Below are 22,825 nucleotides of genomic sequence, written 5' to 3'. Positions count from 1 at the left end.
TCGCTCTCCCCTCCCCAGCACCAACCTCCTCGCCCGCGAGCTATGGGAGCGCAAAGCCGCCGCTTACCATCACCGCCTTGCCGCGGAAGGCGCCGGGTCCTTTGCGGTGCTGGTGCGCCCGGTGGACGTCGCGGCTGGGGCTGCTCTCCAGATCGCGCTTCTCGCGGCGGCGGCTGCTGCTGCTGCTGCCGCCACCGGCGACGGCGCCCCGCTGCTGCTCCTCCTCGCCGGAATCCAGGCTACTGAAATTCCACACGACGAGCGTCTGCACAAGCAGGACGGTGAGCGCCAAGAGGAGCGCCGAGTGCGAGCGGCGGGCCAGGCGGCGGGCGCACGGAGCGGCGGAGCTGGCGGCAGCGGCGGCCGACGACGCAGACGAAGGAAACGACGCTCCCACCACCATCTTCGCGGCTGGCGCTTTGCACGGCTCGGCTCGCTCGCTCGCTCGCTCTCCTCTCCGCTGCTGCCGCTCTCTGAGCCGCTCAGAAGCGCCGCCGCCGTTGCCCGGAGTTTTTCAGACGGACGAGACGTCAGCAGGAGGAGGAGGCGGAGGAGGAGGAGACGAGACGAGACGAGCGGAGGCCTGGCAATGTGGCAGGCAGGCAGACCCTCGCGCTCCAGTCGGGGAGAGGGACTTGGCAGGCACGGAGGGAGGCGTGCGCGCACAAGAGACGGCGGGGGAGGAGCCGATGGCGGCGCTGGGCGAAGCGGAGAGCGAGCGAGCAGCGCCTTCGCCAGGCGGAGGAGGAGCCGGGGATGCTGGGACTGGGGCTTCTAGGCTGACGGAGGAGGGGAGGCGATGGCTCTCCGGCGGTGCGTCTTCGCACACGAGATCTGCTGCTGCTGCCGCCGCCGCCGCCGCCTCCCAGTCCTGCCTAGGTTTGACTCGGCGACGAGGCGGCTCCCGGCCGTCTTTACAACTGTCCTGTTCCTCATGGTTCCTTCCGCTGCTCATCCAACCTCTTCCAGCAGAGCCTTTAAGGGACGGTTTCATCTGCGGCAGTTAGCAGGTGATGATCGCTTGGGAGGCAGCCTCCTAGCCGAGGGGGGGGAGAAAGCTTCACGTGCGCGCATCTCTTATCTGAAGAGGGAGGCGCGCTCCCAGTGGCACCAGAACGGGCGAGTGTGTGAATATGCGAGTGCGGAAGCGCGCCCCTGTGTATGTGCGCGCGCGTGTCCAGTTGCCAGCCTTCACAGCAGTTTCAGTGGGACATAGTCTGCGCCCACGACATACATTTAAAGCACATTCTCTGCCCCCCCACCAGAATCCTGAGAAGCGTAGTTTATCCTTGTTTTACACGCTACAGTTCCCAGGATTTTGTGCGTGTGTGTGTAAGCGCAGCCAGTTTGGAGGAAGCTTGTGCAAAAATTACTGACTTCAGCAGGTCTGTAAAGGCTGCATTCCTATGCATGTACTTACCCCAGAGTAGAAATGGGTGAGAATTTCAATTCAGGTTGCATTTCATGCTGAATCTATCAAATCCTTACTTTCCAAAACAATATGAGAATCAAACACAGCCATCCTTCAAAATTCTCACTTATTCAAATTTTGTGAAACAGTGCTGACAAAAATGCATATATTAGGGAAAGTGTGCATAAAAATGAATGTATTTGTGAAAATAACATGCAAAATGCACTATATAATTAGAAATGGCTTGCAAAAATGTGTACATTAGTCAAAACTGTCTATACAAAAATGTGTGTATTAGGAGAAATTTGCACTAAGATGCTGGATAATTTTCATGAGGATTTAAAAAATCACAGATTGCTGCAGAAATGTGAAGAACTGAATTTAAGATTGGAAAAATGAGAAACTGAGATCACTGAAATTAGCAGATCTTTCTATCCCTACTCTAGAGTAAGCCCTGTTGAATGCAAAAAAAGCACCCTTGAGATAGGGTATCACAACTCCCTACACATTCATTTGACAGCAATATGTTTCATGGTTTATTTATTTATTTTTTAAAAAATATTTATTAACCACACGTTCGTTAAATATGTATATCTATATATCAACGTGAAAAATGGAAATGGAGTGCCTTCATTAAATATAATACTACAATAACATCCATAAAAACATTAATAAAGATGGGTTGAAAAAAAATCATGTTCCCAAGGCCTGTGGTAACAGTATACTGTAAAATACAAAGCATGGATGACTCTGGCCAAACTTCTATAGGCAAAGAGTTCCACATGGCACAGCTCACCTCACTACAGGCTAAATGAACCTCAGGGGGCATGGTCAATGGTTAGATATTCATTTATTTATTATTTATTAATTAATTAAATTTATATCCCACCCTTTCACCTAAAACATCATGAAAACAGACTTTAAAACATATTAAAACAAAACATGTTTAAAAGCATATTACAACAAAACCTCTTTAAAAAAAAAGCTTTAAAAATATCTTAAAACATCTTAAAAAGCAATTCCAATACAGACACAGACTGGGATAAGGTCTCTACTTAAAAGGCTTGTTGAAAGAGGAAGGTCTTCAGTACGCACCAAAAAGATAACAGAGATGGTGCCTGTCTAATATTTAAGGGGAGGGAATTCTAAAGGGTAGCTACCACAACACTAAAGGTCCACTTCCTATGTTGTGCGGAACGGACCTCCTGATAAGATGGAATCTGCAGGAGGCCCTCACCTGCAGAGCGCAGTGATCGACTCGGTATATAAGGGATGAGATGATCTTTCAGGTATCCTGGTCTCAAGCTGTATAGGGCTTTGTACACCAAAACCAGCACCATGAACTTAGTCTTGTACCTAATGAGCTGAATAGTTTGCGGCATTTTGTTTGGCTATATTCTTCAACATACCTTGACATGATATGAGGGCTCCAAGCTTGACAGTCTGCACTTTGTACTTTGTACACCAAACCCAGAACCTTGAACTTAGCCCTACAGCTAATGGGCAGCCAGTGCAATTCTTTCAGAAGTGAGGTGACATGTTGGCGATACCCTACCCCAGTGAACAGTTGTGCTGCCGCATTTTGCACCAGCTGCAGCTTCTGGACCAACCTGAAGGGCAGCCCCACATAGAGCACATTACAGTAATCCAGCCTGGAGGTTACCAGTGCATGGACAATAGTGGTTAGGGTATTCCTGTCCAGAAACGGCTGCAGCTGTCTTACCAGCCGAAGCTGGTAAAAGGCACTTCTAGCCACAAAGGTCACATGGGCCTCCAGCAACAAAGATGGATCCAGGAGCACCCCCAGACTATGAACCTACTCTTTCAGAGGGAGCACAACCCCATCCAAAGCAGGCAACTGACCAATTATCCGAACTTGGGAACCACCAACCCACATCATCTGTCTTGCTAGGATTTAGACATAGTTTATTTATTTATTTATTTGATTTCTTAGTCGCCCATCTGGCTGGCTAACCAGTCACTCTGGGCGACGTACAAAATAAGCAAAATAGCATAAAATGACACATTAATACAATAACATTAAAATCTAAAAGCAATGATGTTAAAATCTAGCCCACCCCAAAGGCCTGTCTGAAGAGCCAGGTCTTCATGGCCCAGCAGAAACTCATTGTAGAGGGAGCCTGACGGAGATCATTTGGAAGGGAGTTCCAGAGGGTGGGGGCCACAACTGAAAAAGCCCTTTCTCTAGTCCTCACCAGTCTAGCTGTTTTGACTGGTGGGATAGAGAGGTCTTTTGAGGCCAATCTTGTTAGGCGGCATAGCTGATGATGCTGGAGGCGCTCCTTCAGATAGGCTGGGCTGAAACCGTGTAGGGATTTAAAGGTCAAAACCAACACCTTGAATTGGGCCCGGCAAGCAACTGGTAGCCAGTGCAACTCTTTGAGCACTGGAGTTACGTGATCTAGCCGGCGGCTGCCTTTAATCAGGCGCTCCGCCGCATTCTGCACCAGTTGCAGCTTCTGGACCATTTTCAAGGGTAGCCCTACGTAGAGCGCATTACAGTAGTCGAGAGGAGACCAGGGCATGTACCACCGATGGGAGCAGATGATTTACTGGCCCTCATCCAGCCCACCACAGCCCACAACAGAACCCAGGCACTCGCCCAGGGCTTGCACACCTCTCCTGATTCAGATGTTACAGAGAAATAGAGCTGGGTATTATCAGTATACTGCAGACACCTTGCCCCAAATCTCCTGATTACCGCTCCCCAGGGTTCATATAGACGTTAAACACCATTGGGGACAAGATGGTACCCTGCAGCACCCCACAGTACAACTACCAGGGGACCGAAAAACAATCACCCAATGCTATTCTCTGAAAAGGACCTTGGAGATAGGATCGGAACCCCTGTAAAACAGTGCCTCCAATACCCATCTCACCAAGCCGTCTCAGAAGGATACAATGGTCAATAGTATCAAAAGCCACCGAGAAATCAAGTAAGAATAACAGGATCGCACTCCCCCGTCCTTCTCCTTATAGAGGTCATCCATCAGAGTGACCAAGGCCAATTCAGTCCCATAATCAGTCCTGAACCCAGACTGAAACCGGTCAAGATAATCTGTTTCATCCAAGAGTACTTGCAATTGCTGCACCACCACCCTCTCAATCACCTTCCCTAAGAAGGGGGTATTTGTGACCGGTGGGTAATTGTCACAGACCAACGGGTCCAGGATGGGTTTCTTCAGGAGCGGTCAGATCACTGCTTCTTTCAGGGCATCTGGAACCACTCCCTCCTGCAATTATGTGTTGACCACACCCTGGATCCACTCGGTCAACCCTCCTCAGCAAGCTTTAATGCCAAGAAGGGCAAGGGTTGAGAGGACACATTGCTGGCCGCATTGTCGCAAGCACTTTGTCCACGTCATCAGACCGCATCAACTGAAACCGTTCCCAAGAAGTTGCAGCAGAGATTGCTCTGGACACCTCAGTGGGGACTACAATAGATGTGGATGGGGCATCAAAATTGCAATGGAGGTGAGCAACTTTACCCTCAAAGTGCCTTGCAAACAATTCACAGTGGGCCTCCGAAGGGTCTAAAACGCTGTTTCCTGGAGTTGATGTCAACAGACCCCTGCCAATATGGAAAAGCTCCACTAGACGGCTACTTGAGCATGTGATGGTGGCAGAGACGTGGGCCATCTTTGCCACTCTCATCGCTGCACAATAGGCACAATTATGTTTTATTCCTGTCCGATCAGCCTCTCAACATGTTTTTCGCCACATGCTCTAGCCGTCGTCCAGCCTGTTTCATTGCCCTTAGCTCACTGGTGTATCAGGGTGCAAACCAGGCTCCACAATGCTGGAGAGGGTGCTCAGGGGCAAGCGTGTCAAGAGCCTGATGTGCCTCGCTGTTCCACAGCGTGACAAAGGCTTCAACAGGGTTGTATCTACTGGGAACTCCTCTAGGGCATTCAGGAATCCAATGGATTCCATTAGGCTCTGGGGGTGGACCATCTTAATCTGTCCATCACTCCTGCAGAGGAGGATCAGAGCCATAAGTCTAAACCTCAACAGGAAGTGGTCTGACCGTAATAATGGAGTGACATCCACCCCCTTTCTCCAAACCACCCCTTCCTCCATCTGGAGCAAAAACCAAGTTCAGAATGTGCCCTGCCCTATGTGTCGGGCCGGTGACAACTTGAGACAGCCCCGTGGTTGTCATGGAGGCCATGAAGTCCCAAGTTGGAACAATAGAGGCAGCCTCAGCATGGACATTGAAATCACCTAGGAGTGTCATTCCAGGCTCCTCCAATACCACAGCTGAAATGGCCTCCGCCAGCTTGGTAAGAGAAGCTGCTGGGCAGCAGGTTGGATGGTACACCAGCAGCAACCCTAATTTACTGTCTCCTTGGCTCAATACCAGATGCAGGCCCTCACAGCCAGCTCCAAGACAGAGTGGTTTCCTGGTGACAGAGATGGAAGTTCTGTAGACCACAGCAACTCCTCCCCCTCCCCCGTCCCTGCAGCCTTTTCTGGTGTTGCTCCAAGTATCCAGGTGGGCAAAGTTGGGTCAGATCAACTCCTCCCAGCTCACCCACCCAGGTCTCGGTTGTTGTTATATGCTGTCAAGTCAATTATGATTTATGGTGACCCTATGAATCAGCAACTTCCAATAGCATGTGTTATAAACCACCCTGTTCAGATCTTGTAAGTTCAGGTCTGTGGCTTTCTTTATGGAATCAACCCATCTCTTGTTTGGTCTTCACTATCTCGTGTTGCATTTTGGATACTCTGTTCACAGGGTTTTTGTGGTAAGAGGTACTCAGAGTTGGTTTACCATTGCCTTCCTCTGAGTTTGGATGCATCTTAGTCTGGTGTCTCAGCTTTGACCATTCAGCCTTGGGTGCCCCTGCTAGGAGTCTAGCCTCTTGGTCTAGACTCCTGACAGCATTGCTCGCAGCTTCTTCGACACTCTCAAACCCCCTCACCATGTTAAAGTATGCATCCTAGAAGGGGCCAGGTCTCAGTAATGCCCACCAAATCAGCACCTTCATCCATGATCAAATCATGGATGAGTGTGCCCTTATTGTGTACCGATCTGTCATTAAACAACAGCACACATAGGCCAGTGGGCACAGCAGATGAGCAATGAGGAACCCATGCATGAGAGGAGTGGGATCGAGTAAGAAGACATAGATAGCCTTGCCCTAGTCTTCTACTGTAGTTCACTATCTCCCCGTACCTATACCTCCCTCTACCCATGATCACTGAAATTGGGGTGGCATCACCCATGTCCCTCCTTACCAAGACTCTTCCTGAACACCTGATAGGGGCACAACAAGAGCCCACCAACAAAACCTACCTGAACCAGTTGTCCCAGTATGCCTCTAGGAGAATTGAGAGCAGTCAGACCCACTTTCACACAGGACACATCTACTCCTTCCCATCTCACACCCAGGGAGGGCCAGCCTCCTGCCAGTTGCAGATTCTCACTCTGAAGGCATCTGGCAACTTTCTCCTATCATTCAGTTCACTGGACAGGCTCTCACCCTGTGCAGGAACTACACATACACCATGCACCCTCCTCGCTACCAATCTCCTCTAGGTTGGTTTTAAAAAGAAAAGAAATAGAAGGGGGTTGTGCCCTCACCCTCAGGACTCCCTAAGGGGCTCCCCAAGGGCAGCCAGGCTTCTATGCCCCCTGACCCAGCTGAGCTCATTCCAGCTGACCCATCTGACCCATCAGGAGCTGATGCAAGAGGCTGCAAGACTGACTGCAGCCTCTGTCTGAATTCAGGGTCAGGCAGGGGGTCCCAGTCCTTGCAGCACTTACCAGGGACCTCAGCTGTCTCAAGAGACAGCAACCCAGAGTGAGCAAGCAAGCACCCAGAAGCTCAGATACTTACTCCCAGGGCATGTCTTCTCCAGTCCCCACTGCTGCAGCTGTTCCCCTAGAGATAATGAGAGTTGTAGCCCAACAACATCTAGAGGGCATCATGTAGGATGCTCTTGGTGTACTGAAGCAGCAGAGATTGCTATCAACTTGCATGGCTTTAAAAGAGGATTAGATAGATTCATAGAGGGTAAGACTATCAATGGCAACTAGCCACAATGGCTATGTTTTATCTCCACTGTCGACAGCAGTATGCCTCGGAATAACAGTTGCTGGGCATCACAAGTGGAGAGAGCCCTATTGCGCTCAGGTTCTCCATGCAGGCTTCCCATGGACATCTAGCCGGTAGTTCTCCACATTTCTGTAGCAATCTGGAAATTTAGTTTTCAAAAATCCTCTTGAAAATTTGTCAGCGTTTAAGCACACATTTCTCCTAACATCCACAGTTTTGTATGCAGTTTTGACTAATACACTCATCTTTCAAAGCACCTTTCCCAAAGATAACACATTTTTTGTATGTTATTTTCAGTAATGTACATACCTAATATATGCATTTTTGTACACGTTACTTGGCTGGACAACTGCATCGCAAAATTAGGAGAAGTGCAAATTTCAGAGGACGGCTGTGTTTTGGTTCACATATTGTGTCAGAAAATGTGAATTTGTTAAGTTCGCCTTCAGATGTGAATGTCTTACCTATCCCTATTTAGAAGCTACCACAAATGGCCAAGCATCACTTTCTGTCCTGGGGTGGATGAACGTCCACCACCATGAAAAGGCCATTAACATCCTTTTACCAAATCCCTGTACTGCCTCCCATGCAGAATCACTTTCTGAACCTAGTTTAATTACAAACTTCAGTGACATTTCTCCCTGCCGTCCCCCAGTTGGCACAAAATAATAAGAATACTTTAATTACTTAGCCAAAAACCAAAGATTTGTTTTTCTCGTTTGGAAGCGTGTGTGTGTGTGCTTTGTCGATCTGCTGCGCAGTTCATTTTTGCTGTCTGTTAGAACTTTGCTGTCAGATGGATGATTACCAACAAATGGATATCACGGGTTTTAATTTTTTTAAATAAATAATTTAATTGGAATGTCAGGCTGAGAGGTCCATGATGGGTTAACAAGAATTCCCCGATTAAAAGCAGCCTGCAAAAATCTCGCCAAGCCGATTTGCCTGCTTGTCCCTTTCCCCCGCTGAAAGTGTTGAGGCTTTGTCACACTTCTTTTCAGCCAAACTAAATAAATGCTATCTTCTGTGTGTGTGTTTTTTAATTTTGTACAATAAAAGTGTGCCCTTTATCTGCTGTTCTTTCGTGTGATGTGGCACCCGCATTAGCAACAGACTCAATTAATTTGTACTTTGCTTCTTAATTAAGAATTATTGGGCCAGATTCTCAACTGTTGTTTTTGGAGTAAAGTTCTGGGGAGAGATAAGCTAGGCTATGCTAGCAGAGAACGGGTAACATTTTACCCGGGTAACTCCAGCATGTAGAGTGTACAGTCTCGCTCACACTCTGCATTTAAGAACATAGGAAGCTGCCTTAGTCTGAGTCAGACTTTGGGTCCATCCAGCTTAGTGTCACCCACACTTGACTGGCAGCAGCTGTCGAGGGTGCCAGGCGGAGGACATTCCCAGTCTCACATGGAAAGGTTGGGAATTGAGCCACTGAGCTATACAGGCCTTCCCCCAAAACATAGGAAGCTGCCTGAGTCAGACCGTTGGTCCATCGAGCTCAGTATTGCCTGCACTGACTGGCAGCAGCTCTCTGAGATTTCAGACCAGGCATCTCCCCCAGCCGTACCTGGAGACCTGCAAAGCAGAATGTCCACCACTGAGCTAGGGGCCTTTCCTTTGTGGTGACTTATAGTGGAACAACGAGAAACCGAGAGAACAGAAACCACCATCGCCTTCCATCATTATTTGCAGGCGTTTGTATATGGTGGCAGTGTGTGTGCGTGCATGTGTATGTGATGGTGGAAGACTGGGAGTAAATGGAACAACTCTTAGAGAGAGGGGAAATCTTGGGGGTGGGAGCTAAAAAAGCCCCAAAGAGGACTGAGCATGGCCAGCGGTCATCGAATGCTCAGTGTGTGTTGTTTGAAAACGGGCATCCAAGGGTGAGGATGGAATCGAGCATCCTGAAAGAAGGCAGAGCTGGCTGTCTGGAATACTGAACAGAAGCCCCCCACGCTGCAAAATTCCCACTTCATGCTTATATTTAAATTGAGCGTCCAGGTGCAGAGGCAGTGTATCACTGAAAACCACTTGGCTGTTGGCAGGCAACATGGGGAAAGGCCTTTACGTCCTTGGGAAGACATGCTCTTTATTTGAATTAAGTTTTCATGGGCGCTGTATAATCTGTTCCAACATTTGTCTTGTAATTCTTTTTTTATTATTTATTTATTTATTAGATTTCTATCCCGCCCTTCCTCCCAGTTGGAGCCCAGGGAGGCAATGTACATGATAATGCATTTGATGTGGGAAGTTTTCTGTCTGGTCCAATGAAAGTTTAAATGTTTAAGTGTCACTTGGGGCCTTAACTGACAGCCGTGAGTTAGAATTCTCAGTCGGCAAAAGAAGGGTACCAACTACGCATATTATGATTGGACGGTGCAGGCTCAGAATATTCAGTTAGTCAATGTGATTTGCTTGGGCTGGACTAGAGAGGCCAGAAGAAGTGTATATATGTCTGGGTGCTGGTCAGCTGAGAGCTAGTTAGCTGGGTGGAGAATTGAAGTGGATGGTGCTTGGTGTCCACGGAGTCAGCCAGAAGAAAAAGACAGCAGAGGAAGAGGATCAAGGAAAAAGAAGATGAGAGAGTAGGGGTGGAAGGTTCTGTCCATTTTAGTTCTCCATGTTCCTCGTTTTTCCATTCTTAAATTCAGTTCTCCACATTTCTGCAGCAATTTGCCATTTTTTTTTTAAAAAAAATCATCATGTAAATTCTTCGGCATTTTAGTGCAAACTTCTCCCAATAAACACATTTTTGTATGCAGTTTTGACTAACGGTCGCATTTTTGCCAACATGTTGTTTTATATGCATTTTTGCATGCTAATTTCACCAAAATATTCATTTTTATGCAGATTTTCCCCTAAGAGATTTTTTTTTTTTTTTGGTAAAATAGTATGATTGGATTGTTGCTAATTTTACAGTACCACTGTGTTTCGGTTCTCATATTGTTTCGGAAAGTGCTAATTTGATCAGTTTGGCTTTAAATAGGAACTGAACTGAACTTCTCCCCCAACCCTACCTGAAAGGCAGGAGGAGAGACTTGCCGTCTGAAGACTCGCTAAGGACAACAGAATCACTTGGCTTAGGCTGAAGAGACAAGGGGAGAACCTGTCTGCACTGCTGAGTGAGAAGCTTCATGGAGATTTGGCCTCTGGTGACTGGTAAGGGCACCAGAGGGAAGATTTCCGGGGCAGTACAGCAAGATAAACCTGCACTTCCCTAGGTCAGTAAAGGGTTAAAACAGCGGCTCTCAAAATTTCACCCCCATGGACCACTTCAAAATGGCTGAGGGTCTTGGCAGGCCATTAATGATTTTTCTGCCTGTTGTAGCAATTGTCATTGCTTAGAGTTCCTTAATACGCTAAAATGCAACCTAAGAAATAAATGCAGCAATAATAATACAATCCAGAATCAGTGTGAATATTCAATATAGTGGATCTGCCATCTTCCATTTTCAGCCCCAAATCCACAGACATGTCATGGACCACCTGAATGAAGCTTGCAGACCACGCTGATGGTCCACAGACCACAGTTTGGGAACCCCTGGGTTAAGAAAAAGAGGCTTCCAGCAGAGTCCGAGGCATAACTGGAGCGGAGAGACTAAAAGGGCAATTTGGCTAAAAGGGTTTGAATAGCGTAACTAACTTTCCTTAAAGCTGTTTTGGCTGCATTCACAGCATACATTTAAAGCACATTGTTTCCCACAGAGAATCATAGGAAATGCAGTTTGTTAAGGGTTCTGGGAATTATAGCTCTGAGTGGTGAGGATGGAGGGATCTGTCAATGTCGGTTCTATTATTTTCTCATTTTTTTCAGTGTTAAATTCAGGTCTCTACATTTCTGCAGCAAGTTGCAGGTTTTTTTCCCAATCCTCATGATTACTTTGGCATTTTAGTGTGAATTTCTCCCAAGAAACACATTTTTGTAACCAGTTTTGACTAATGTACAAGCAGTGTTGACTAATTTGTGCAAGCAATTGCTCCTACTATAATGCATTTTTGTATGATAATTTCACTAATATTTTCATTTTTACATACATTTCCCCCTAATGCATGCCTTTTTGTAAACTTTGGTTGGGTGGAACCTGCGTCAATTCAGATAAGCATGAATTCTGAAGGAGGGCTGTGTTTCGGTTCTCATGTTGTTTCGGAAAGTGCGAATTTGATGAACTTGGCTTTTAATGCAAACTGAATCAAAATTCACCCCCATTCCTCATGAATGGAAAACTACAGTTCTCAACATTCTTTGTACGAAACGTGCTTTCAATGTGCTTTAAATGCATGGTGTGCATGTGGTCGGTTGAATATAAGCTGTTGGTATTTAATGACCATATCATGTCAACAAAGTTTATGCTTATTCGAAGATCCAGTACTATGTAAAAGCAGCTAGGTAAGCTTGCACAATAATCTTTTAACAAACTAAAATAACATTGTCAATATCATGTCTGTATCTGACTGGGTTTGCACTACATTTATATCCCACAGTTACTGGGTTATGGGTAAGATCAGCATTCAGAGGTTTAGGATAACCATTGGAGTAGGAGTTGGGTTTTGTTATAACAGAGTAAGTAAATATCTCCTTTCCTTTCACAATTCTGCTACTGTATCTGTTTGGCCATTGTTAGAAACAATGTTAGAATTCATTAGAAACCCCTCTGGGGTCTCGTCCAGCAGGACTATTGTTATGTTCATATCATTCAAGAATGAGTGTGGTGTAGTGGTTAGAGTGTTGGACTCAGACCCAGGAGAGATGAGGGTTCAAATCCCCACTTGGCCATGAAATTCACTGGCTGACCTTGAGCTAGTCACTAACCTCTCCGCTTAACCTACCTCACAAGCTTGTTGTGAAGATAAAGTTGAGGGAGCGAGACAACCGTGTATACTACCTTTAGCTCCTTGGAAGAAAAGCAGGATAAAAATGCAGTAAATAAATAATTTTTTAAAGGAAAAAAGACCCAAGAAACAAGATCTAGGGCACGTTTCATATGCCCTTAGTTTTTAAAAGGGAATTTCTGTGACAGGAAATATGCCAAGTACAAGAAATGTGTAATGTTTGTTTTGTTCTTCCGAGAGGTAGCCAACTGAAACCCAAAAGTAGTACAATTTTACTTGTTGAACTTTGCGCCCCAAATGATTAACAACAGTTTAAAACCTGAAATCAGTGTTGCACAGCTAAGGTAGCTTGTTTTATTCGAGAAAGAAAGGTTACAAAAACACAGCTACTATCAACAAGGGGGAAAAGTATTTTGCTACATTCAGAGAGGACAAAGTCAAGATTGAAATGTCGCTATATACAGGAAGAGAAGATGGCATGGTTTGTGGGAAATGTTGTGACACACCCATGCATGAAGGGACAGCTGGGCATTGCTGATTTTGGTAATTTATTGCTGCAAATGTCATTAGATATTTTTTTCTGGCTGCAAAAAAGGCAAGTGCTATTTTAGGCCGCATTAGCAGAAGTATAGTTTCCAAATCATGTGAAGTATTAGTACCCCTCTATTCGGCACTGGTTAGGCCACATCTTGAGTACTGCATCCAGTTCTGGATGCCGCACTTTGAAAAGATGCAGACAAACTGGAACTGGTTCAGAGGAGCGCAACGAAGATGATCAGGAGACTGGAAACAAAGCCCTATGAGGAGAGACTGAAAAAACTGGGCATGTTTTAGCCTTGAGAAGAGAAGACTGAGGGGAGATACAATAGCACTCTTCAAGTCCTTGAAAGGTTGCCATACAGAGGAGGGCTGGGATCTCTTCTCGATCATCCCAGTGTGCAAGACACAGAATAATGGACTCAAGTTACAGGAAGCCAGATTTCGGCTGAACACCAGGAAAAATGTCCTAACTTTAGAGTTAGTTGCAACAATGGAACCAATTACCTAGGGAGGTGGTGGGCTCTCCAGCACTGGAGGCATTCAAGAGGCAGCTGGATAGCCACATGTTGGGTATGCTTTACGTTGGATTCCTGCCTTCAGCAGGTGGTTGGACTCAATAGCCTTAGAGGCCCCTTCCATCTCTACTATCTATGATCCTGCCTTCGAAAGATTTACAGTCAGCTACTGCCCATGTGGTTGAGCATTCAGGGAAAACTCTCTAACTGTTAAGAGTGGTACGACCATGGAACAAATGAACTAGGGAGGTGGTGGACTCTCCAACATTGGATACATTCAAGAGGTAGCTGGACAGCCATCAGTCGGTATCCTTAAGGGGGATTCCTGCATTGAGCAGGATGTTGGGCTTACAGGCCCCTTCCAACTCTACCATTTTATGATTCTCATCTGGATCTAATTACTATTCTTCAGATCAGGAAAAAATCTTCTATGGATGTCTCTGAATTCCCTGGAATTCAGAGGGGAAATGTATATTTCTGCTACAGTGGACTAAATCTGTGGACCAAACATACCAAATCTGGACTTACTTCCATCACAGTCACTTGTGTTTTGTATAGACTACAAAACCTGTAATGCAGTGACTGTGAGCATTCACAACATTCCCAAAGAAAGGCATGTCAAATATAGGTGTATATCTAGATGAAGACAGTCTAATTAGACAAGCTTGTCCTATCAGCTTGTCTGATTGTAAATGAAAGCTGTAACTCTGGATTCTGTAGGTGTATGGATTCCATGGCAGAATTTCTCCAGAGGAATTTGTGTAGCACTAAGATTTTGCCTCCAGCCAAGTAACCAAGCAATATTGGAGATCAGTTTACTATCTCATAGTATGCATCTGTCTTGTGTTATTCAAAGCTGCCTGTTCTATCAGGGCTGGCACCAGACTGTCATGGGCCCAGGTCATCATGCTCCTCAACACCCCCTCCTGATGCATCAAGGGGGTGTTGCCAGGGAAGGTGAAGCTCGCACTCCACAATCCATGGCAGTGTTGGCTTGCTGGTCATGATTCACCCCATGACCCGATGCTGGCTGGCATCACAGAGTGAGAGGTCCACTCTCCCAGCCTAAGGAGGGGCCCTTCTGGCTTGAAGGGCCCCCGGCCAGTGCTTGACCTGGCCTCCTGCTGGTGCCAGCTCTGTGTTCTATTGACCCTTGTTGTGCAACTGAGCTTGTTTCATTTATGTTTCATTGTCTGTCAGCCTAACCTACCTCATAGGGTCACTGGGAGGATCAAATTGGGAGCAGGGAACCACATTTACCACTTTGTGCTCCTTGGAGGAAAGGTAGGGCATAAATGTAATAAATACCTTTATTTTTCAGATCTATGTGGGCAACCCCCCCTAAAATGGCATACGGTAAAACCACAAATTGAAACAAAATTGAACATAACAAACTTTGCTCACTCCAATTCAATTTTTGTAGCAACATTATTATTACATTACGAACGATGTTGGTGCATTTATTTTTAAAAAGAAAGGAAATGTTTGGAATATCCCCCTAAGAGCTTGGTAAAATTTGGCTGGCTACATTTGTCTAGAATAGCTACCTAGTCTTTGTCACACACTACAGCCTCCTCGAGTGGCTTCTCTCGCTAATACAAAAATCTCCGAGAGAGTGTGAGAGCGCAGGGTCCTTGCCCAGCACCTTGCCACCACCATTGTGTCCTCTGCTGCCCCCACTATCAACACAGTGGGACTGAAGGCCTTAAGTGCCTCCGCTGAATAAGCTCCCTGCATGATTCAGAACCATGCAGAGTTCTCAATCATGCAAGCAGCCTACCCACGTACAGCAGTCTCTGTGCTTTGTATTTTCAGCCCCAACGGACTTATTCCAAGTCAGACCACTGCACCATCTAGCTGAATATTTTCTACACTGACTGGCACTGGCCCTCTAGGGCAAGGGTGGCGAACCTTTGGCACTCCAGATGTTGCTGAACTACAATTTCCATCATCCCCAGCAAGCATGGCCCATGGGCAGGGATGATGGGAGTTGTGGTTCAGCAACATCTGCAGTGCCAAAGATTTGCCACCCCTGCTCTAGGGTTTTTGGCGGTGGCCTCTGTGATGTTCCTATATATTAGTGTATATATGGTAAGTGCTGGTTGTTTAGAGTATACATGGTAAGTAGTGAAAGAGGAGGGGGAGTGAATGGGCAATAGAATGCTTGATGATTGGCTGAATGTTTAAAATGGCTGACAGTATAAATGAAAGGATGACAGGTAAATCTGGGTGAATGTGAGGTGGTGAATTGTGGAATCTGGAGGGAGAAGAGAAAGAGTGGATTGCTTGGTGGGGTTTAGAGAGTTGTTTACCAGGAGGGAGGTGGAGTTCGGATTAGTATTGAGTAAAACCATATGCTTATGTGCCTTAAGAAGAAATCTTGTTAATCTTGTTAGCTTTGTTATCTGTAATAAATACTTAATTTGGTTTACCAAAGGCCTGATCCTTGGCTGGGGTTTCACAGACCAGAAGGGAGGGTAAGGTTGAAGGAGAACTGTAACAAATGGTGGCAGCGGTGAAGAGAATAACAATACCAGTATTCAGAGTCTCTGGGAATACTAGTATTGGGATGTTGCTGGTGGTTGCCTAGCAGGGGGAATCTGTTGAGATCTGTGCTAGAGCGGGGAGAGAAATCATAAGAGAGAGCGGTCTGGACTGGTGGAGTCCCTGGTGGTGCCTAGAGACAGGCAGTAACCACGAGCAGGTAGGAACCTGACAGGGAGAGCCAGGGAAGGACGCCTCCCAGCCTCTCCCAGCTGCATCTGAAGATGCTGGGGATCGAACCTGGGACCTTCTGTATGCAAAGCACATGCTCTGCCCCTGAGCTACGGCCCTTGTCCCCAAAAAGGAACAAAGAAGAACTGGTTATAAATAGTTTAAATAGACTACAAGGCTAGCAAACACTTTTGGGGGCTTGTTGACCCGGATCATCCCTGGCCATCTCATTTCATACAAGACACCAATGGACCTTTGCAATTTACCCTTTGGGTTGTGACTATGTTGATAGGTCAATGAAAGCACACAGGATCAATATTGTTGCATGCCACCCCAGCAGTGAGAGATGTCCAGGGGCCCCTGCACTTGCCCCGGGTTTGGTTTCCTTGGAAAGAAGGTTAGCAGAAACTATGGTGTCTTTCTACAGCCATACTACCCTAAACACATACAATCTCATCTGATCTCGGAATACTGGGTGCCGTAGGCTTAGAGGAAGGCAATGGTAAACCACCTCTTACCGTGAAAACCCTATGAATATATTACAACATGGTGTCTTTGTGAAATATGGTTTATTTGCACACATTCCAACCTGAGCTTAAGATGGAGGGATTCAAAGCATTAGAAATCCAATAGGCTTACAGGAGGCCTAAAGCTATGGTGCAGGGAGCCAGACTCTCCGCGTGTCCCAGCCTTTCCTCAGACTCAACTAAAAACACAAGCCTCTTTTTTTGGCCCCGGGGTAGGGGGGCTCTCCTGAAGAGATTCAATAACAATAGGATTTCCCTGGCCCATTCACCAATTAATGGGCACTTGATAGACCCATTAGCCCACCTGGCCACTCTATTAGACTAACAAAGGAGATTCATCTGACAGAGCAGGTTTCTCAGCTGCAGAGCCCACCTCCAGGTGCAGGGTCCCACATCAGAGGCTGGAAGGGGACTCATAGAAATCACCTATCCCAACCCCCAAACCCATAACAATATATCATCATTCACAGCACCCACAGGGCTGCCTTTTCAAAGGTTTTTGTTGTTGTTGCCTGTGTTCTTTTTCCTTCTGCTTTCTCCTACTTTTCTGACAAATTACTTTGATTTCTAATGCAGGCAGCAACTTGTCCCCCCCCCCCCCGGCACATGTAAGCTTCACACTTCTTTCAGGGAAAGCAAAGTTCGGCAGAAAGCTCAATAATCAGGGACTCATGGGCGCATTCTCAGAAGCAGCCCAAGACAGCCAGGGATATGACTGAGGCTTCCTAAAAGTAACCTCCTGCCCTAGGCGTGGCCAGAGTGTTGCTTTTTCCCTACTCAGGAGCTTCATAGTTTGCAGCTTCTTACATTCCTGTGACATTACTCTATTTCAAGGGCTGCCGGAGGACAACAGCACTCTTTTCACACATTCTCCCCGGCAACAGGTCTTTAGGAGGCAGCACATAGCTCATGGCAAAGAGCCACCGGTAGTCTGAGCCTCTAATTAATTGGTCTTAACTTTGTTTCAACGCAACCCAAGCTGGATGGCCGTCACTGTATCTTCTGGTAGCCAATTTGCTACTGGGCCCAGTTTAAGGTTTTGATACTGATCTACAAAGGCTTAAAGAAGTAAGGACCAGGTTATCGAGGCTAGGGATGGAATGGTCTATCAATTTTGGTTCTCTCAGCTCATTTTTTAAATCATAACATCGGTTCTCCACACGTCTGCAGCAATCTGCGCGTTTTTTTTACAAAAATATCCTCATGAAAATTCTTCAGCACTTTAGTGAGAATTTCTCCTACTAAACACATTCTTATATGCAGTTTTGAGTAATGTACCCATTTCTGCAAGCACTTCCCCCAAGGCAATACACTTTTGTATGTTATTTTCACTATTAGTTTAATATATATTTTCCTGCACACTTTCCCCTAATATGTGCATTTTTTGCAAACATTGCTTAGTTGGGGAACTGCACTGCAAAATTTGGGTAAGTGCAAATTTTGAAGGATGCCTGTGGTTTCAGTTTCATGTTGTTTTGGAAAGTGCAGATTTGATAGATTTGACTTTTTATACCAGCTGAAACAATTTTCTCACCCATCCCTAGTGGATAGAGAGTGTGGGTAGAAACCAGCCTACTGTACAAAGGTAAAATCCACATTAATTGCTCTGCTCATTTTTGCATGTGGCCCCCGGAAGGGAATGCGGCCCCCTGGCTGACAAAGGTTCCCTACTCCTGCCCTAGGGAGACTTCCAAGAGCCAAATACAGTGGGTTGTATGCAATACTAGTCCTATTCAGGACAGAGCAATTGAAATGAATGGACATGGCTAACTGGGGTCCATTCATTTCAGTGGGTCTACTCTGAGCAGGATACAAGCTAGAGGGCTGTATTCAGCCCTTGAGTCTGAAGTCGCCTTCCCCTGAAGTAAGCCATTATAAGAAAACTATATTTAGACTCTTTCTTCCTGCCTCTTTCTCAACAATATTTGAAACCTTTGGTGCCAAGTCAGAACATTTGAAGAACTTAGGAGAGCTGTATGGAGCAACAACTCCTTCGTTGAGATATTTTGGATTGCACCATCTTAGACTAGTTACGTGGCATCATAAATCACAAGAAGGGCTGGCATAAACCAGTGCGCATGGATTTTCTATACGAATTCAGCCTTGTGAAACCTGCTCACTTTGGGGGTTAGGAATAAAGAACCCAAAGGCAGATGTGCATATAAATCCACATATGCGCTCCTTTCATTTTTCACATTTGTTGTTTAAAGGCAGGGTGTTTAGCTTAGGGATCTACAGCTGAGCTTAACAGCTTTGTGTTTTTTAAAAAAACAAAACATTTTTTTTCCATTTGACCTTAAAGGGAGCATTATGATGTTCAGCAAATAATTTGTTTGCTTTGTACAGGCATGATTTGTAACATTGAGGGTTTTCTCCAAACAGTTTGTTTTTACACCATGAGATTTAGTGTCAGGGACTTAGAAAACAGAATTGTTTTATGGGTGTGGAGCAATCACTCTAGGGCATGCACGCGTATGTGTGTGTGTTGTACCTTGTGTATTGTAAACTGTTTTGGGATCTTTTAGATAGTAAGAAGTCTATAAACATCATCATCATCATATATTCTCCCCCTCTTTTCTTCCAAATCTTTCCTTCCTTGAGAAATGACATACTTACCATAAATGTTTTGCAAGGAAGGGAGAGAGGGGAGGAGAGTAATAATTTAGATTCCAAATCCCTGCACAGCACATGCAAGTGCATTAGGTTGAATGGGGCACTGCCCACCAACCTCAGTTTGCCTCCAGCCAGCCTCCATTTGCCTGCTTTCCTCCTTACAACCACTCCAAGGGGTGATGCTGGCTGTCAGCTTCCTCCTCCTCCTTGTAGCCTCAGGGTTGTCCTGGTAGAACTCAGCAGGGAGAAGGACTGGGACAAAACTAGCATTAGTTGCCTCTGCGTGTCACTGGCTCTGGCTCCACCCAATGTTGGTCTCTCTGCCTTCCACCCCACCAGTCCCAATGGGCACCAGCAGCCATGGCCTGCATGAGTTGGGATATCTAGGAGCATAGGAAGCTGAGTCAGGCCAGTTGTCCATCTAGATCTACATGGGCAGAAAGCAGATCAGGATCAGAGGAAGATCAGCAAGGATTCCAACTCCCAGTTGTTGAACAGCAGCAGCAACAAAAAAGGGGGGAGTCCTCCTTCTAAAGAAGGCTACAGAGATGAAGAGTGTGTGTGTGTAGGTGTGTAGACCAGGAATGGATTTTTATCTTACAGAACCATGAGATCAGTTCTGGTATTGAAAAAAAAACATCCTGGACTAAGAATATGCTCAGAGGCACCTTGTTCCTTAATTCTAAGCATATGCTGTCCCCATCCATCCCAGCCAGTCTTTTGCACCTGTAGTAGTATAGTGGCAAATTCGGAAGTGCAGGGCCCCTTCATGATAGTCACGCCACACCCTCTCACTCGCCTGCTTGCTCTATCATCATCTCCACCCTCCTCAGTCCTTCCCACACATGTCTTCTCCCACAACAACAGGCGTCCCTAGGAGCCAATAGGTATGAAAGGGGAGTGTGTTAGCTACTGAGAAGAGTGTTCTCGGTGGCTGACTCATCTCCTTTAACTCAGATTGACTCCAATCAGCAGGAAACGACAAGAAAGCATGTTAGAAGGTTCTTCTCAGTGGCTAACATGCCCCTTTCATACTGATTGGCTCATGGGGCGCTGGCGACATAGGAACCCTGTTCCCAAAAAAGTAAGGGGTCTAAGACCCCATGAGTCCCTAGATAACTGTACCCGTGCCTATTGGACACCTAGCAATTTGATTTTTTTCAGTAATGTAGTGCCAAATTCAGAAGTACAGGGTTCCTGCATGATAGGCACAGCCATATCCTCCCACAGTCAAGTCCCCTTCTAAAATTATACAACCTTCTCAGATTATAGTATCTGGCCAGGCTTGAATACTGCTTGAGAAGACTCTTCTCTGTAGCTAACACACTCTCCTTTCATGCCGATTGGCTCATAGAACCCTGGAGACATAGTGACCCTGCAGGGACCAAATAAGTATGGGGTCTAAGACTCCCTGAGCCCCTGGACAAGTACACCCCTGTGCACCTGGCTCTGAAAGTTGGGGTACTAGTTAGGGAGGGATAAATCTGTCAATTTTGCTTTTTCTTGGTTGTCTTGTTTTCCCAATTTTTGATTCAGTTCTCCACATTTCTGCAAGAATTGTCTACTCTGACTGGCAGCGACTCTCCAGTTTTCATACCAGGCTCTCTCCCAGTTTTACCTGGAGATGCTGGGAATCAAACTTGGGGCCTTCTGCATGCAAGGCAGATACACCAGCACTAGGGATGGAATGATCTGTCAATTTCAGTTCTCTCAGCTTCTCATTTTTCCAGTCGTAAATCATTTCTCCAACTTTCTGCAGCAAAAAAAACCCCATGAAAATTCTTCAGCCGTTTAGAGTGAATTTCACCTCACATTTATGTATGCAGCTTTAAGTAATGTACACATGTCTACAAGCAACCTCTCCTAATACAACGCATTGTGTGCTATTTTCACCAATATATGCATTTTTATGCACACTTTTTGCTAATATATGCATTTTTGTAAACATTGGTTGGTTGGAGAGCCGCATTGCAAAATTTGGATAAGTGCAAGTTTTGAAGGACGGCTGTGTTTTGGTTCTCAATTCCCGCCCCCAGACAGTGTGCATTTGATGGATTCGGCTTTAAATACAAACAATCAAATTTCTCCTCCGTCTCTACCATTGAGCCACAACCCTTCCCCTGCCTTATCTATAAGGTAAGGTAGCCTTTCCTGTTAGAAACACTGCTTGGAACAGGAATCTGAGCATGCAATATTCTACATACAAAGCATATGCTCTGTCATCAAGCCCTGTCACCTCCCAGTGCCTAACTAGTGTGAGAATGGCGTCCTGCTTTAGAACCAGTTCCTTGCTGTGGAAGAGGCAACTCATATTTTACTCAGTGCCTCAAAATTTACATGGCGTCGCACAGAACCACAACCACTTCCCAGCAGTAAGATCTGGGTGGCCTGATATTTTTTTTTAATGCCCTCTGCAGCACAGCAATCGGATTTAAATTCATCTATATTAGGAAGCAGAATGTGAGCCGTCTCTCCCCCCCTTTCAGAGGAGAAATGTGTTGAGAAGGTGAAATCCTCCCTCACCCCCCTTTATTCTTTACTGCTGTGGTCCATCCTCAAGGGATTTCTTGGGGGGGGGCAGGGCTGAGTGATCCATAGTGAGGTTTGAAAAACAGAGATAATGACAATTCTAGTCTTGGGTTAAAACACTTAGGACCTTGAAGGCAGGATGTGCAGAAGCAGGCCGCCAGCACCATTTGAAATCTTGTTACTGTGTGGCAAGAATAAGGATATTTGTGGGTTTGCCTCTGTGGCTGGAGAATGGTGCTCTTCCGAGAAAAGATCCCGAGCAGCAATTTCAGAACCTCACAAGCGTACAAAGATGGTGTTTCCAATGTAGAGAGATGTCAATGCACAGCCTTCCAAGGAGCAAGGCCAACTTAAATATGAATAGCAGGCAACATCAGAATCCATCCCGGGATCTGCAGTGATGCCAGCAGTGGAGGCTGGTGGCTCTGATGTCAGTGGGGCAGTGAATCTGCTCCGGGTTTTAGACTGAACTTTCAAGGAGCTGTCCAAGGTACTTCAGCCTCACTACCCCACTGACATCAGAGGTACCAGCCTCCACTGGATGCCAGTGATCATGTTTGACTCAGCAAGCACCCATCTTTTCAAAGACTGACCTATTGCTTCTGCCTCAGATACTTGAGTACACCCTATCTTTTATACCTGTTGTTTTTGTCACAACTAGCAGGGATCTGGATCTGGAGTTGGAAGCTGCAGAGGTACCAGATGAGGAGCTAGGTCAGGGCTCAGAGTTGACTGCTGAAGGCCACTGAACCTGAAGCTGTTGGAAAAAAGGCTCCAAAAGAATGTCCCACACCACCAGGGCATATAGGGCCAGAGCCCAGATCCTCCCAGGCACCTTCCCCTGAACCTGAAGAACCAGTTGCCTTCCACTGCACATGACTGCACAGTCTGATGGCACAGGGAGCGTACCAGGATGGAGGCTGTGGAACAGAGGAGGAGTACCCATCTTTAGGCCTGAGGTTGGTCCTTTAAGGCTCTAAAGCTCTCTACAGCGGGGTGGAACCTGGTGGAGGTAGTCTGGGGACAGAGGCTTACAAGGCCTGTCTAATCCCA

The 22,825-nt window shown here is 46.2% G+C and overlaps 1 protein-coding gene across 2 annotated transcripts in view; it reads right to left on the bottom strand.

The window, feature by feature from the left end:
* The window catches only part of XYLT1 (xylosyltransferase 1), a 305,563-nt gene that overhangs the window by 257,319 nt on the left and 25,419 nt on the right, over nucleotides 1-22,825 (bottom strand). The window contains exon 1 of one of the 2 annotated variants that reach the window (XM_061599477.1): nucleotides 68-640. The exons of the other annotated variant lie outside the window; for it this stretch is intronic. Coding sequence (XP_061455461.1) covers nucleotides 68-403 — 336 coding nt within the window. The 5' untranslated portion in view covers nucleotides 404-640. Of the gene's footprint in view, nucleotides 1-67; nucleotides 641-22,825 lie in introns of those variants that run through there. 2 annotated transcript variants of the gene reach the window in all.

This window comes from Rhineura floridana, chromosome 17 (assembly GCF_030035675.1).
Source record: "Rhineura floridana isolate rRhiFlo1 chromosome 17, rRhiFlo1.hap2, whole genome shotgun sequence".
Taxonomy (NCBI): Eukaryota; Metazoa; Chordata; class Lepidosauria; order Squamata; family Rhineuridae; genus Rhineura; species Rhineura floridana.
Note: the sequence above shows the minus strand (reverse complement) of the source record. Positions and strands in the feature narration are given on the sequence as shown.